Below are 16,492 nucleotides of genomic sequence, written 5' to 3'. Positions count from 1 at the left end.
TAGGGAAATCCTGGTTTCCTCTTTCTACCAGGGATTGAGATCTGCCCCATCCAGCCAGAACTGAGTACCTCATTTACATAAAATGGACCTAATTGGGAACCTGGGTGGTAACTTTCTCTATGATAGGTAGCCTCCCCCTTTTCTCAGTGGAACACAATTTAGATTGCTACCTGAATCTGTCTCTTCATTTCAGCTTGTTTTGCTCAAATAAATGCTTGTAATTCTTTATTAAGGCCTAAACTTAATTTTTGTTTGCAGAGTTCATGTGATACACACATATGAGGGCTGTCTTCCTAATGTCATTGCCTTGAATAGCTTTTCAGTTACTCTCACGAGAGAAGGGGGAGTAGGAGAGTCAAGGAAAGATAATTTTAGAATTAAAGACAGATTTTTCCTCTTTTTTTAAACTTAAACTTATGGGGGTGACATTCATAAATAAAATTATATAGGTTTTAAGTATACAGTTTAATAATATGTCATATGTATATTGCATTGTGTGTTTACCACCCATAGTTATATCTTCTATCACCATGTATTTCACCCTTATCTGCACAAGGACAGATCTTAGTATAAGAGCGAGGTGGAGAACCAGAACTTAAAGGACAGTGAACATGCATAAGAGAAAGGAGAGAATCATCTCCTGGGGACCAATCATCCAGTGGTTGCAGTACTACCGTCTTTTTGGATAAGCTATTGGAAAGTGACTTTTGAAAGCAGCTACATTCATTATTTTGCAAGTGGAGGGCGGGGAATTCAGGATCATCCTACGTGCCACTGAAAATCTGCCTGTATGCCATGGGTTATCAATCCTTGTTTTACATGCCACTATAAACATTGATTTTTTCTCTTGTATAGTAAGAAGAAAACATAACTTATAGACCATCTTCTGGCAGAAGATGATAAATTTGGATCAGAAACGGGAGGTATTGGAAGCCAGGAATCAAAAGTGAAGAAATTCTGCAAGCCCTTAGGTGAGAAAGATGACAGGGACTTATTTACTTACCTGTTCCACGTTATCATTACATGGTTATCTAATGTGAGCATGTTGCTTTTAGGTGGGTATGTGCCCTCATAAGTGTTAGGGAGAAGGTGGAATAAGCTGCTGGGAGTGGGTCTTGGGCACACGTTTCTCCTCAGGCTGCTTGAGTCAGTGCTCTGTCATTACCCTGTCTACATTCACTTTTACTTATTTCCCACGACCTTCACCCTCTTTCCCAGGGCTAAAACCTTTACCTGAAATACCTCATTACTATTCATAGCTAACATTTACTGAATTCTTCTTACTGCTAGGCATTGTGCTGTTGTGCCTTCCCTGCATTCTTTCATTCGCTTCTTGAAGCAACCTAATGATCTACATACTGTGATTATGATCCATTTTGTAGATGAAACATCTGTGGTTCCAAGAAGATATATAACTTGCCCAAGAACACAGCTAGGAAATGGGAGAACCAGATTTTAAAATCGTGCTGACTTCCAATTCCATACTTGTTGCCTTCTTTCTTTCTCAGAGAGAAAATGGGAAACCACATTTGCATGTCCTCTAGTATACTAGAACGGGTAGCCCAACTTGACAGACCTCTTTTGAAAGGTGTTCAGTTTCTGAGATTTAAAAGCATTAAAGTTTTCATTATGAAATATTTGAAAATCACAGATGAGAAAGAAATCAGCTCTAATATTGCTGGCCCTATAGAACTATGATTAATATTTTAATGTATTTGCTTTCATACATTTTGGGCATATGTTTATATTTCCTTATAGTACGTATATTCTTTAGTATCATGATTTTTAAAATGTAAATAGAACTTTTATATTCATACTCAGATTTTAATGACTCCCAAATGATAACGTAAGTCTTCTAACAGTTTGAAATGAAAGAAGCCTAGCAAATAAGTGAATTAATGAATGATTGCTTGCTTCTATGTTTGGAATGTTACATGTTTGTCTGCTTGTCACTTTTGTTTACCCTGTGTTCAGTGATGGGGACCATTGTTCTAGTTTAAATTTTGTATCAAGAATAAACAGTATCATGAACAAAAACATACTCTCCCAACTCAAGTCTGTTTTACCTGTCTTTCTAGGTCTTCCTCAAATTGATACTCCCTTTAAATTTTTCTTGATTCCCAAGCCGTAACAATTTTTCTCTACTCCAATCTTCTTAAGCACTTTCTGGCTATATCTCACATTTGACATTCACCATGTTCTTCATCTGCTGGTTGTAATATTTTGTGTCCTGTTTTCTTATGCCTTTTTCTATTCATAACACCTAATCCAGTGCTTTTTCATGATGTTGCTTTTATTTTTTAGCATTTTGGTATTCAAACCAAATGCTAATAATCAGTTTCTCTAAGATACTATAATGACTTTAAACTTTCTGGTGTGTCTTTCTATGCTTTGTAGGTTCCTATCTTTGTAACCATGCCAGAAATGACAGAGAATGAGACTCCTACAAAAAAGCAGCACAGGTATGTAGCAACAGTCCAAAAATAATATAGTTTTAGAAGATAAGAAGAATTAGCTCCTACTTTGTTAAGTAGGTAGTCGTTTGGGAACTTTCACTTGGATGCCTAACAAACCATTGTTCTTCAAAACTATATGTGGATAAATAGAAATAGGTTTATGGAAGGGGGTACATAGTTAAAATTTACCTGTCCTTCATATTCTACCAGCAGTGTAACAACTAAAATGACAATCAGTTTCTCCTGAAATTTTTACTTGCATACAGTAAGTTCACTTAGGTTGAAGTCGGTTTGAATGGACATTTAGTGACGTTAGAAACCATTAATGCCAATATGCACATCAGTATAATATTATATCTGGTTCTTGTATAACCCTTCTTTTAGATTTCTAGCATTTCGGCGAATGTTTCTGCTTAGAATTGCATGGCCAATGCTTCCATTAATATTAAAATTGCTGTTCTCTTTCCTTACCAAATAGCTATTAGAGAATGCTAATATATTGATTAACTGTACATGAAAGGGAAAATCAGTGTTTTCAGTAGATTAGCTTTTAAGAAAATTTAAGAATTTGGATAACCTAAAGTACATAAATGCAAAAGATAGCTCAAATGCCAATTGTCAGTGCATGGGTGTTAGTGGCTGCCACACTTCCCTGGGGATTTCAAGTTTCCTCTCTACTGTTGCTTGTCTCCTTTACATACTCCCACCTTGGGCTGAGTGCCAGGGCAAACATCAAAAGTCACCTACTTGACACATCACTTTGAGAGTTGACTAGCTCCTTAGTTACATTTTTTAAATAGTTTTCAGTGATTGAGTTAGTTCCCAACTAGACTTCTGGGTATTTAGGAATAGAGAATTGTAGTTACTTTCAGAAATTGTGGGTTTTTAAATTTATATTGATGTATCTGCAGTTAAGTTTTCATACCGTAATATATATTAAGAACATTTTTCTTCAGATTGTTCGATGCAACAAATATGAATTCATAAAATTTATTTTTATGTCGCAAAATATAAGGTGGTGAAAACATTTTCCCATTATTTTCATGTTCCTTTTATCTACATTTTTTCTTTTTTCAGAAAGAAAAACCGGGAGACACACAATGCAGGTAGAAACAACAATTTAAATTTTAGTTGTTAACCTTTTGCATTCAAAATGAAATTATACTGCAGTTGATTATAAGTTTTTATGTTATAAGCATAGAATCATTATTCATTATGTTTTAGGAAAGTATTCATTTATTGTTTTTAATTGAAAAAACACCCCCTTGTCTTATGAAGATGGCTTGCTTATCTTCTGATTTATTGTCTATTTAGATAATTTAAGGATTATCTACAGTCAGAGCTAAAAAAAAATTTAGAAGTTAATTTCTATTACTCTATAAATGAAATCTTCCTTTCCCTAAGGAAAGGACTCTAGGGAAAATTTTATCTGTGGAGAGATGTGTTAAACACTGTAGGATATTGCTGTTCCCCAGAAGGAAGTCTGCTGCCTTTGAATTCCCCTTTATCACTGTGGATCAAGAGTCTTAATGTTTTGTTTTGTTTTTACCTCCACATATTAAAAAATCTGTTTTTAGATAACAACAAATACTGTTGTTAGAGAATGCAGAAGAAAGGTGAGCTGTACTTTATTGCTTTGCTTTTTTTGGCCATGCGAGTTAAATCTAATCTTTTTTGGCTATGTAAACTCAATCTTTTTATTGGAATTATCTGTCACATGGTGCCATAAATATGTCTTGATAGTAATTTATTAAGAGAAAGTAATTAGATGTCATTGAAAGGGACGTCCTTACTGCTAGATTCTGAAGCAAAAAGTATATATTTTGCAAAGCAAGATGTACCTATGCTACAATCTGAAAGATCATTCCTTTAGAAGGACTGGAATTCTTTGTTAGACAGGAAAGTTTTAGAAAACTTTCTAAGAGAAAATAGCCAAGGCTAATGTTTCTACCAGCGGTGCCTTACAGAAATTATTTAGCTCATCTCTTGTATTTTCTCACACTTCCTATACAATTTTTAAAGTTATAGCATGCAAGCCTGGAACATTTCTCAGTTAACTGAGAAGTCAGTTGCCCAGTTTCTTGGATGGGAAAAAAAATCTATGTAGCCAAAGTGAACAGCCCAGACCCCACAGAAAAAAAAAACAAACCAGTGCTTTTTCTTGTCTATTTTAAGTCATAAGATGATTCCAGAAATGTCCTCTGGTCATCCTAAAGGGTGTTTTAAGGTACTTTAATATGTCTAGAAAGGTCTCATTTGCCCATCTGCTATAAAGAAGCAGCTTTCTAGTAACTTAGCTCATTAGTGGGTTCTTGAAATTTAGTTATCATTAAAATCTCTAGTAACTACTTGAAATATAATGATAATGGCTTAATAGTAATTAATATATTATTAGCAATTTCTGTTTTTAATTTGAATATAGTTATTATAGATCATTCTTTAAAGTGCTAATAAAAGTATTGCTTATATTAATTTCTATAACACTAGATTTAAAATATGACATCCTTAGAAATTTTTCTACAGTTAGTCTTTAGTAGATAATTGTTTGATAAGATCTTAGTGTTTTTTTTTTGTTTGTTTGTTTTATTTTTACCTAAAATTTCTTTACCCAGGGAGAATGAGGCAGTTTGGCTGTAGTACTATAAGGTTTGATAAATGGATTTTTTTTCTCTGTCTAGTGGAGAGGCATAGGAAGAAGAAAATCAATGCTGGGATTAACAGAATAGGAGAGTTGATCCCATGTTCCCCTGCACTGAAGCAGGTAAGAAGTCTAGTTGTATTTTCATTCATAACTTATGAACAAATAATTCTCTGTTGTTTCCATGTTCAGAATGATTATTTTTGTTTCCCATCATTACCAGTTTTTTGGAGTTGGTGATTGCCTCCTTGTTTTTCATTTGCTTAATTTTATATATACCCATGTTTAATTCTTCCTACACTTCTAATAGTCTTCTAGTACAGTTTTCTCATGATCAATGGACCATAGAATTTCTAGATCTTTAAAATCTTGAATTACTTGGTCCCATGATTACATTTATATATATGCCAGTGTATTCACCAGGTATTTCTTTTCTTTTCTGCCAATTATGTCCTTTACTATCTTAAATTCTTACCTAGAATCTTCTAAGGGTTTCTTCTTTTTTTTATTCTCCATGCCCTATCCACCTTCACTAGTACTTAAATCTTAGCGTATTAAAGATGACAGTTTTCCCTAATGAAGATAACTTTTTGTTTCTTCTGATAATGAGGGTAAAGAGTGCTCATTGAAAACAGAACAAAACAAAACAATAAAAATGGAAACAATATAGAAGGCATAAAAGTTTAAAAAATAAATTGATACCCCACTCTGAAATTATAACCACTGTTAAAAATGTTGTTAACACATCTCTCCAGGCATTGCTTTATGGGTATGTCTGTATAGTTTCATGACCTGCTTTGTCATTTTTACTCTCAGTGGTACACAATAGGCTTTTGGTTGTAGATACCTTTTCAAATGTGATCGCTTTTTTTTTTTAATGGTTATATAGTATTCCATTGTAATAGGATATCAGAATTTGTGTTAGGCTTTTGAAATTAATTTTAATTAAATTAACATATACAAATTAATATATACATATAGCAGATAGCACAGTGTCTTGTCCACTGCTTCTCAGTTCTAATATAGCTCCTTAGAAGCAATCATTCTCAATTGTTTTCTTCTAGTATTTACCTTTATATTTTGAAATAATGTGGTTATATTACTATATTTTTATTTTCCATTTTACGTATTATCTGTTGATTTTCTATTATGCTTTTTGCTTGATTTCCCCTTGTCTAATCCTCACAATGTAATTCTACCACAACTTTTGATTAAATTGATATTCAGTTTTTCTGTTATTAAGACTGTGAAAATGTTTACGGTTGAGCTAAAGAGTACTATATTATGTTTCATTTCATATGTGATTTTTGTTATTTTGGAGTTAATAATTGCCTCATTGTTTTTCATTTGCTTAATTTTCTATATACCTATTTTCAATTTTTTCCACACTTCCAATAGTCTCTTAGTACAGTTTCTGTATGGGCAAATGTACCATATAATTTACATTTTCCCTTTGAGACTTTACTTCTGGAACCCTCTACCCTTTTTTATTCAATCTCAATTGGTTGGTCTCTTCCAGCTCTTCTGTTTTTAATTTTAGCTCTCATATTCTTAATTTCCAAGAGTCTTTTGTCTTTATTCTTTTTGTTTCTTTTCATGTTACATGTTTGTTTCATGGATACAATATCATCTTATCCATCTCTGAAAATGTTATATAGGGTTTTTAAATTTTTTTTCTTCTCTATTCTGTGTTGTCTTGGTTTTGTTTCTTCTGATCTATAACCTCCCCGCCCCCCACCCCTCCTGCTCGCACCACCCTTGCCTTGATGTCTGTTTTTCAGTTTCCTTAAATGTTTAGTGATGCTTGGTTATTTTTTCATTTTTGAGAATAAGATATTAAAAGCTGATTGACTAGGCTTGTCTGTTGGTGGCCCTAACTGTTGAGTGATTAGGTAGTGAACTGCTGTTATTGTTGTGAAACTCAAAAATATCAGTATATGCAGTTTTTTTGTTTTGTTTAGTTTTAGGGGTAGCTATTAATTTTTTTATTTTTTTTTTTTTATTTTTCAGAGCAGGATTCTTTATCCCTCTACCTAGCAGTGGGAATGGTTGGAAGAGGAATCTGAGGCTAGTTGCCATTATTCTGGGAACTGGAGAATCTCATGCTTTAGGAGGCAGAGTTTTACTTTACCCCTCTGTTTTCACTCAGGAGCCTCATCTTGTTCACTTCTGTGCCAGGTATCCCTGAGGCTGAAATTCTCTGGTTCACATTTCACAGAAAATAAACTTGTCTCCTGTGGTCAGGGCAGAAAAGGGAAGTCATCCAGCTGCTTAGAATGTATGTGTGGGGGTTGGTTCTTATTACTGCACAAGAAGAGTCTTTCCACCCGTCTCCTCAGTTTTAACCTCATACCTCACCCCACCTTCCGTGGGAGCTGGAGCTTCCCAGTCCTGAACTTCCCAGTCCTGAACTGGCTTTTGGAAGGCCAGATCGGTTTGCTGGCTTCTTGGCATTATCTCCTTCAGCTAAGGTCTTACACTTCAGTTTCTTTTTATTCTCCCCTAGGGGTGGTACTTAGTCTTGCGTAAATGTGTTTTTTAGTCTTTTTAAAAATGTGCTTTCTGTTTGTTTAACACAATTTCAAACTTAAGGGTAGGCACTGTCTTCTGACTGTTTTTTCTTCCTTCATATCTCAATGTATGGTAGCTACTCAGTAAATATTGCTGTTTTCCTAGTAATCTCTTATTTTCCTCTCTTTTCTTTCCTACAAATTTCTCTGAAAGGAAACTGTAATCATTTTACTTCCTTCGTGTTCTAGAGTATGCAATATAAGTCAGTATTTGGCTCCCAGAGGCAGAGTAGATTTTCTTCACTAATTGCCGTACATCCCCACTCCCATCTGCTGTAGACAGGCTGTAGGTGGGTATCATCAGTTCTGCCTTTGTCTCTACTTTTGCTTTTAAAAAAGACAATATCAGTTTTCTCTCTCTAAAGTGTTTCCTTGGTTATATTGGGTCTCTTTTGGGACTCAGACTGGTAATAAAATAAGTATAGCCTTTAGAAAGTATGATAATAGATATAGATATTTAAATGCTATATGGAAATATCTCCAAGATATATTTTTAAATTAAAAAACTAATGTAACATACTGTTTATAGTATGCTTGCATCGGCTTTAAAAAATATATATACACATATATGGGCATAGAATGTTTCTGGAAGGATACACAAGTAACTTTACAGCAGTTTCCTCTGGAAAAGGGTCTGGAGAGTTAAAGTGAAAAGGAATGTTACTTTTCATTTTATATCCCTTCATGTTATTTACATTTTTTTTTTTTGCCATATACACACATTATGTTATTAGTTTTAAAAATGGTTAATTCAGACTAAATAATAAAGGAACACTTTGACATAAAATGCAATCTTTTTGAAAAGTTTAGGAATGGACTATAGTGGGACCATGACACCAAAGCACAATCAAGTGACATTATTTTCTCAACTTATTATGTGGAATAGTTTGTAGTTGTAGTTGACAGAGTAAAGAATAACATCAAATCTAAAATCTTTACATGGTTTTGAAGGTCCTCGTTGGCCTTTTCTCCCCCTGCTCTTCTACTGTATACTTCATTCTCGTCCCACTCACCTCCTTACTGTTTCTCCAATGCGCCAAACACTGCCCTGCCTGAGAGCCTTGGCTCTTGTCAGTCCTGCTACCTGAATCCTCTTCCTACAGATACCCACAGGGCATACTTCCTTGGACTTCTTTCAGGTCCGTGTTCAAATGTCACCTTACAGAGAGGCCTTCCTCAACCTCCCTATACAAAATAGATTATAGCAGAGTGTCTTAGACATTTGAGCTGTCATAAGAAAAATAATATAGACTGGGTGACTTAAACAACTGACATTTATTTCTCAAAGTTCTGGAGTCTGGGAAGTATAAGATCAAGGTGCCAGCCAGTTTGGTTCCTGATGTGGGTTCTCTTCTAATTACATCCTCACATGACAGAGAGGGAGTGATCACATCTCCTGTCTTTTCTTCTAAAGGCACTGATCTCATTTATGAGGGATCTACACTCATGACCTAATTATTTTCCAAAGGCCCCACCTCCAAATACCATCACACCAGGGATTAGGGTGTCAGCATGAATTGTAGGGGAACACAAACATTCAGTCTGTAGCACAGAGTAACCTCTGCCATCTATCTGGCCCCTCTTTACTTTGCTTTATTTTTCTTCATAGCACATCACCATTGATTTTATACTTATATATATAAATAAAATTCCTCAAAGTCAGAAGCTTTTTTCTGTTTTGTTTATTACATCCCTAGTACTTAGGACAGAGCCTGACATATAGTAGATGCTCAATAAATACTTAGATGAACAGAAGTTTTTGAATATGGCGCCTTTAAAAAAATTTAAAGATACATGTTATATATGTGTGATAAAACCAAAGCTTCAAGTTTCTTCTGGCAAGTTCTTACTCTTCAGCGAAACTTTTAAATGGTTAATTTTCTTTGGCAGAGCAAGAATATGATCTTGGACCAAGCCTTTAAATACATAACAGAATTGAAAAGGCAAAATGATGAACTCTTGCTTAATGGAGGAAACAATGAACAAGGTAAAGATTTTAAGATTCTTTTTGTCGTTTTTTCACTGTTCAGGCCTTTGTGTCACCGTGCAACTTACATTAGGATACAGAAGGCTTTTTTTGCCCCGAAATGTTATTAAGATTACACAACACTGGGAGAATAGTGTTGCAAATAAATTCATTTTAGTTTACCTCTTTTCCCCCTTCTGTGAGCAACTCTAATCATGCAGGCATGTATAATTTTGATTTTGGACTCTACTGTGTATTTCATGTTTACTTAACTCATGATACAAATAATACTGGATTGCCTTTATTGCAGTTGGATCTTCCAGCTAGGGGAATCCCATAAGAGGATGTAGGGGAGAATCCTGCTCAGTGTAACTTAAAAACAACACTTAACTGTGAATTTACTCAGAAGCCCAAAACATTTAGTTTGTAATTATTTATATTACATGTAATGTGTGCATCAGACTGCCTAACATTTAATGCTATTTGATTTTTAGATAGAGGTGAGTTTTTTTATGCTATCAACTGAGTTCTCTTTTTCCAGTTGAACTGGAAAAAAGGTTACCTTCTAACAGCTAAAAAGAAAAATTTCACTGGCAAATATAAAGCTCAGAGTGGTAGGCCACTTCAAATTATCCTTTATTTATGGCTCTGACAAGAGCAGAGAGAAAATTGTCTGTGACAATGCAGAAGGTCACATTAAAAGGAGAGAAACAAAGGCAGAATTTTGTAGAGCTGGGGGGTAATACAGGGATGTGTTTATTGTAAGAAGCTGGAAGGTTATTGGAAAGTATATCCAGCAGGTCAGCCTTCAGAATTCTTGTTTACTTTTAGTTAGATGGCAACTTAATCCCTCACCTAGATCAGCTATCTTTTATGATCCAGGCCCTGTTTTGTGATGCTTTTAGGTAATTAGATACATAATATATGTTTGGTAATCATTTTGAGGCACTCCACAAAAGGGACCGTTAGGCTCTAATGATGTGTAGGCTTTCCTAGTGAGGGCTTCTTTGGTTTCACAGCCCAGAGGCTAAGGCAGTCAAGGTACTTTAAGGAAAAAGGAAACTACTGAAAAAATACAATTTGCATGGGGCTCAGGAAAAGCCGAATAGCCAGGCCAGGGGTTGGGGTAGCACCTGAGGCAGCTTAAGTGTGACTACATTGTCATCTCTGTTGTCATCCTTTCTTTAGCTCTTTTTTTGTGCGTCTGCTCTCTCTTCACCTCCCAACAGCTTCCCCCACATACTCGCCATCCACATGACAGTCTAGAACAGTGGCCAGAGCAACGGCCTTGAGAGTCAGGCCCATTTGGGTTTGTGTCTTAATTTCGTTTACTCACTCAGTACCTTTGACCAGTTACTTAACCTCTCCAAGTCTCAGTTTCCCTATCTTAAAAAGAGGATAATCATAGCATCTATCTGGTTGACTTTAGACAAGTTATATGACTGCTCTGAGTCTGTTTCTCACATCTGAAAATGGCGATGACAGTAGGTGCTTCCCATGGTTGTTATGAGAAGTAAAAGAGATAAATAATCTGCTAGTTTTCATCTCATCCTTGTCAGAACAGAGCTTTTCATTTCAGGCTACCTCATGGGAAATTGGCCTTGACTGGCTTCCTTTGGCAGAGGGATTGGGGAGACTACCTGCCACTATGGCAAGGCAGGTAGTGGTGTATGGGGTCACAGAGCATAAATACCAGCCCCCAAAGCTGCCCCATAGTAGGATTCATTGGTGAGACTGCCTTCCTTAGAAAGGAGTAGGAGTGTGACGGACGTCTTCATTACTCAGTAGCATATATACGTTGGCCCTCCCAAGGAAAATGCTGGTTCCATTGTTGATACTTTTCTCTGTGCTCTACCACTTTGTTTCCTACATGTCCTACTTTGGTCTCCATTGTTTCAAAGGATAAAATGGAAACTAGTTTAAAGCCATTTATAAAAGAGACTAGCTATTACTACTATAAGTAATGTTAGCTGTTGTAGCATTTAAATGCTATTATATTGATTTTCAATGTTATTTTCCTAATTCGTCACCATGATGTCAATATTTCATTCCTTGTTTCACCTTTGCAGCTGCCCTGTTGGGATTTTTTGAATTGGGGATTTTGAGATTTCTACATTATGAATAATTTTTTACCTTTGAGTTGTCGTCCTTTAAAGATATATACTTTTAAAAGTATGGGATAGCGGTTTGAGATACCATTCTAACAAGAAGAGAGAACTTGTATTAGAAAAGAGATGATGATTCTCAACTGAGGTATTTAGAACACTAGAATTAGAATTCAGGAGTTTTAGTACACAGTTCTTTCTTAAGTTATTGTAAATACTGACATTTACAAGTAATTGTTTCATTTTTATTTTTAATATTGTAGCTGAAGAAATTAAAAAGCTACGTAAACAACTGGAAGAAATTCAAAAAGAAAATGGCCGATACATTGAATTACTGAAAGCAAATGACATATGCTTATATGATGACCCTACAATCCACTGGAAGGGAAATCTTAAAAGCTCAAAGGTCTCTGTTGTTATTCCCAGTGACCAAGTTCAGAAAAATATTATTGTTTATTCCAATGGGAGTCAGCCTGGTGGAAACAGCCAGGGAACAGCTGTTCAGGGGATAACCTTTAATGTTGGTCATAATTTACAAAAGCAAACCGCCAATGTGGTGCCAGTACAGAGGACTTGCAATCTCGTGACTCCTGTGTCTATTTCTGGAGTTTACCCTTCTGAAAACAAGCCATGGCATCAGACTACAGTTTCTGCATTGGCTGCCAACCAGCCTGTTCCTCTTTGTCTTCCTGCTACCATTTCTACTCAAAATATTCTTGAGCTTTCCACCTCTGAAAGTGAATCAAGTGTGCTTGGTGCCACCAGTGGCTCACTGATTGCTGTTTCTGTTGGGCCTGAACCTCCCCAACATCGTTCCTTGCATACAAGTCTAAATGATCAAAATTCTTCTGAAAATAAGAATGGGCAAGAGAGCCCGAAATTGTTGAACAAAACTGTCCCTTGTGCCACAAACATTCCCTCCAGCTCTTCAGCAACTGCCACTAAAGTGAACTATGGAGGCAAGTCCTGCCTGAGCATACAAGATTTCACAAGTGATTTTCAAACCACCTTTGTTGTTTCAGTTACCACCACAATTTGCTCCCAGCCTCCCAGATCTGCAGGTGATTCTTGTCCGGTGGTTATAAGCAAGGGTGCAGACTCGACAAGTGTTACCACAGTGGTTGCCCCATCTGCCCCTGGAGGAGGGAAGACCACCACTTCTGTGGGCAGTCTTTCTGCAAACCCTTTGGATAATAGTTGGACTCTTTCTTGTTCTTTGCCTTCGTCAGCTGTTAGTGCTTCAGATTTGAAAAACATTAATAGCCTTACCCGAATTTCCTCAGCTGGAAACACACAGACAACGTGGACTACTTTGCAACTGGCGGGAAACACTATTCAGCCCTTAAGCCAGACACCGTCTTCTGCTCTGACTCCAGTGTTAAATGAATCTGGTACTAGCCCCACCACAACCAGCCGCAGTAGACATGTGGCTACAGGCATCAACTTGAATAATTCCTTTCCAGTAGATGGGCAGCCAGTTGAGCAAGTAGTTGTAACCTTGCCTTCTTGTCCATCTTTACCTATGCAGCCACTAATTGCCCAGCCACAAGTTAAATCTCAGCCTCCAAAAAATATCCTTCCATTGAATTCAGCAATGCAGGTGATTCAGATGGCTCAGCCAGTCGGATCAGCTGTTAATGCAGCTCCAGCCAATCAAAACGTTATCATTCTTCAGCCACCCAGCACCACCCCATGCCCAACAGTGATGAGGGCAGAGGTTCCCAACCAAACCGTAGGTCAACAGATAGTAATTATACAGGCAGCTAATCAGAATCCTTTGCCACTCCTCTCAGCTCCACCTCCTGGTTCTATTCGACTCCCTGTCAATGGAGCCAGTGCTATAATAGGGTCTAATTCAATGCAAAATATTTCAACCCCACAAACTTTTGGAGGAAAGCATCTTGTCCACATATTACCAAGACCTTCATCTTTATCAACATCTAACTCAACACAAACTTTTTCTGTTACCATGTCAAACCAACAACAGCCTCAAACCATTTCTTTAAATGGACAGCTCTTTGCTTTGCAGCCTGTGATGTCTTCATCAGGAACTACAAACCAAACCCCTATGCAAATTATTCAACCCACCACCAGCGAAGATCCAAATACCAATGTTGCCCTGAATACATTTGGCGCTTTGGCCAGCCTCAATCAAAGCATATCACAGATGGCTGGGCAAAGCTGTGTACAGTTGTCTGTTAGCCAGCCTGCCAATCCTCAAACTGCTGCAAATGGTCAAACCACCCCAGCAAACTGTGTTTCATTAACAGCAACTGTAGCATCTCCCATGACAACAGATAATTCAGCCACACTACCCAGTATTTATAATCTAGTGACTACTCCTTCGGTGAACACTGTAGCTGGTTTGCCTAATGTGAAGTCGAAAAGGTTGAATAAGAAGCCGGGTGTCAAGAAACATTTAGTAGCTAACAAGTCAGTGTGCTCCCTGAATCCAGTCAGAGATGTGGGCAAGGCAGACTGCCCCAGCACTGAAGGCTTGGCGGGGCCACCATGTAATGATGGACTGCTGGAAAGCCCCCCTGTTGTGTTACCATCTGTCACTATGTCCCAGGCGAAGAGTACTGTAAGTGTTTCTGGTTCACATTCTTTGGATGTTCCGAATTCTGAATCAGCGATACCTGAGTCTGTGCCCAAATCTAAGTCAGCAGAAGAGTCTAGCTTATCCTCCCAAGAATCTGTAACAAGTGAACATTTTGCAATGACCCCAGCAAAATCCAAAGATTCTGCCCCTGTTTTGCAACGAGAGACATCTCAGGATAAGCCACCAACTAGTTTAGCATTGCCAGATACTGCCAAATCCTGTACTTCAGCCAACGTGTTGATTCCATCACCAAGTGATGCCCACATTTTGGTTTCTCAGGTTTCTGGTTTATCATCTACCATGAGCACTGTAAGTACTGACTGTGTTTCTGAGGTAGAAATCATTGCTGAACCCTGCAGAGTTGAGCAAGATTCATCAGATACAATGCAAACCACGGGTCTCTTAAAGGGGCAAGGTTTAACTGCATTGCTCTCTGGTTTTGCTAAAGAAAAAGACCCTCAGAAATCTCTTTCAGTCCAGGTGGACCACCCTGACTTTTCTTCAGAAAATTCTAAAACGGTTGATTCAAGTGTTGATTTACATCCTAAACAGGACCTGCTACTGATGAGCAGTGATGATAGAGATCCAGGACAGCATCCTTCCTGCATCTCTGATCAGGAGGTTATTCATGGTTCTTTGCTCACCAGTAGACAGACTGACTCTCCCATGTCAACCAGCTCTGGCAGTAGTCGTAGTTTCTCAGTTGCATCCATGCTGCCTGAAACAACTAGAGAGGATGTCACCAGCAATGCAACAACTAATACATGTGACAGCTGTACCTTCGTAGAGCAAACTGATATAGTTGCTCTTGCAGCAAGAGCTATTTTTGACCAGGAGAACCTGGAGAAGGGAAGAGCTGGCACCCAGGCTGATTTAAGGGAAGTTACTTCAAAACCTTCTGAAGCATCATCTTTAGAGGGAGACCAGCCTTTCAAAGCACAGACCTCTAAAGACAATGGCCCAGGACAGGCAGAAGCAACACCAAATGAATTTAATTCTCAGGAGTCAATTGAAGTAACTATGGATAGGCCCCTTGAAAAATCAAGTTGTTCTGCAGGAATTAAAACATCAACTGCCTCTTTACAGGTTTCGACTTCTCAGCCACCAAGCATCACCAGTTTAAGTGTGAATAATCTTATCCACCAGAGCAGCATCAGCCATCCTCTTGTCAGCTGTGCTGGTTTATCTCAAACTTCAGAGCAAACAACTATTCCTGCTACGGTTAATTTGACTGTTTCATCAACTTCCTATGGCAATCAGCCTCCTGGACCATCTCTGATGACTGAATATTCCCAAGAACAACTAAACACTATGACTGGTACCATACCAAATCCACAGATTCAAGAGCCACTCTTAAAGCCGGGTCATGAAAGCCGTAAAGATTCTGCTAAGCGTGCTGTCCAAGATGACCTTCTGCTGTCTTCAGCTAAACGTCAAAAGCATTGTCAGCCAGCCCCACTTAGGCTCGAAGGTATGTCCCTGATGAGCCAAACTCCAGACAACATTTCTGATCAAACTCAAATGATGGTTAGTCAGATCCCTCCCAACTCTTCAAACTCAGTTGTGCCTATTAGCAACCCAGCACATGGAGATGGCCTTACACGATTATTTCCACCTAGTAACAACTTTTTGGCCCCTGCATTGAGACAAACTGAAGTTCAGTGTAGCTCTTCAGTTGCTGAGCAGCAGCAAACCCAGGCAGGTCAACATCTGCAGGCCCTGCAACAGCATGTTCCAGCTCAGGGGGTATCTCATCTGCATAGTAACCATCTCTACTTAAAGCAGCAGCAGCAGCAACAGCAGCAGCAGCAGCAGCAGCAGCAGCAGCAGCAGCAGCAGCAGCAGCAGCAAGCAGGGCAGTTAAGGGAGAGGCATCACTTATATCAACTGCAGCATCACATACCTCATGCAGAGACCTCTGTCCACTCTCAGCCCCATAATGTCCACCAACAGAGAACTTTGCAACAGGAAGTTCAGATGCAGAAAAAGAGGAATCTTGTGCAGGGCGCTCAGGCCTCTCAGCTTTCCTTACAACCGAAGCACCATGGAACTGACCAGTCCCGACCAAAGAGTGGTCAGCCACATCCCCACCATCAGCAGATACAGCAACAGATGCAGCAACACTTTGGAAGCTCCCAGCCAGAGAAGAGCTGAG

General features: G+C 38.0%; 1 protein-coding gene across 1 annotated transcript in view; it reads left to right on the top strand.

Annotated features, from left to right (window-relative positions):
- The window catches only part of USF3 (upstream transcription factor family member 3), a 31,605-nt gene that overhangs the window by 11,027 nt on the left and 4,086 nt on the right, over positions 1-16,492 (top strand). Inside the window, exons 2-7 of the mRNA XM_006905467.3 lie at positions 856-971; positions 2,398-2,462; positions 3,534-3,562; positions 5,135-5,217; positions 9,555-9,651; positions 11,999-16,117. Of these exons, the coding sequence (XP_006905529.1) occupies positions 2,416-2,462; positions 3,534-3,562; positions 5,135-5,217; positions 9,555-9,651; positions 11,999-16,117 (4,375 nt within the window). The 5' untranslated portion in view covers positions 856-971; positions 2,398-2,415. The remainder of the gene's footprint in view (positions 1-855; positions 972-2,397; positions 2,463-3,533; positions 3,563-5,134; positions 5,218-9,554; positions 9,652-11,998; positions 16,118-16,492) is intronic.

Source organism: Pteropus alecto, unplaced genomic scaffold (assembly GCF_000325575.1).
Source record: "Pteropus alecto unplaced genomic scaffold, ASM32557v1 scaffold270, whole genome shotgun sequence".
Lineage (NCBI taxonomy): Eukaryota > Metazoa > Chordata > Mammalia > Chiroptera > Pteropodidae > Pteropus > Pteropus alecto.
The sequence above is the reverse complement of the archived record's forward strand: the minus strand, read 5'-3'. Positions and strand labels throughout refer to the sequence as shown.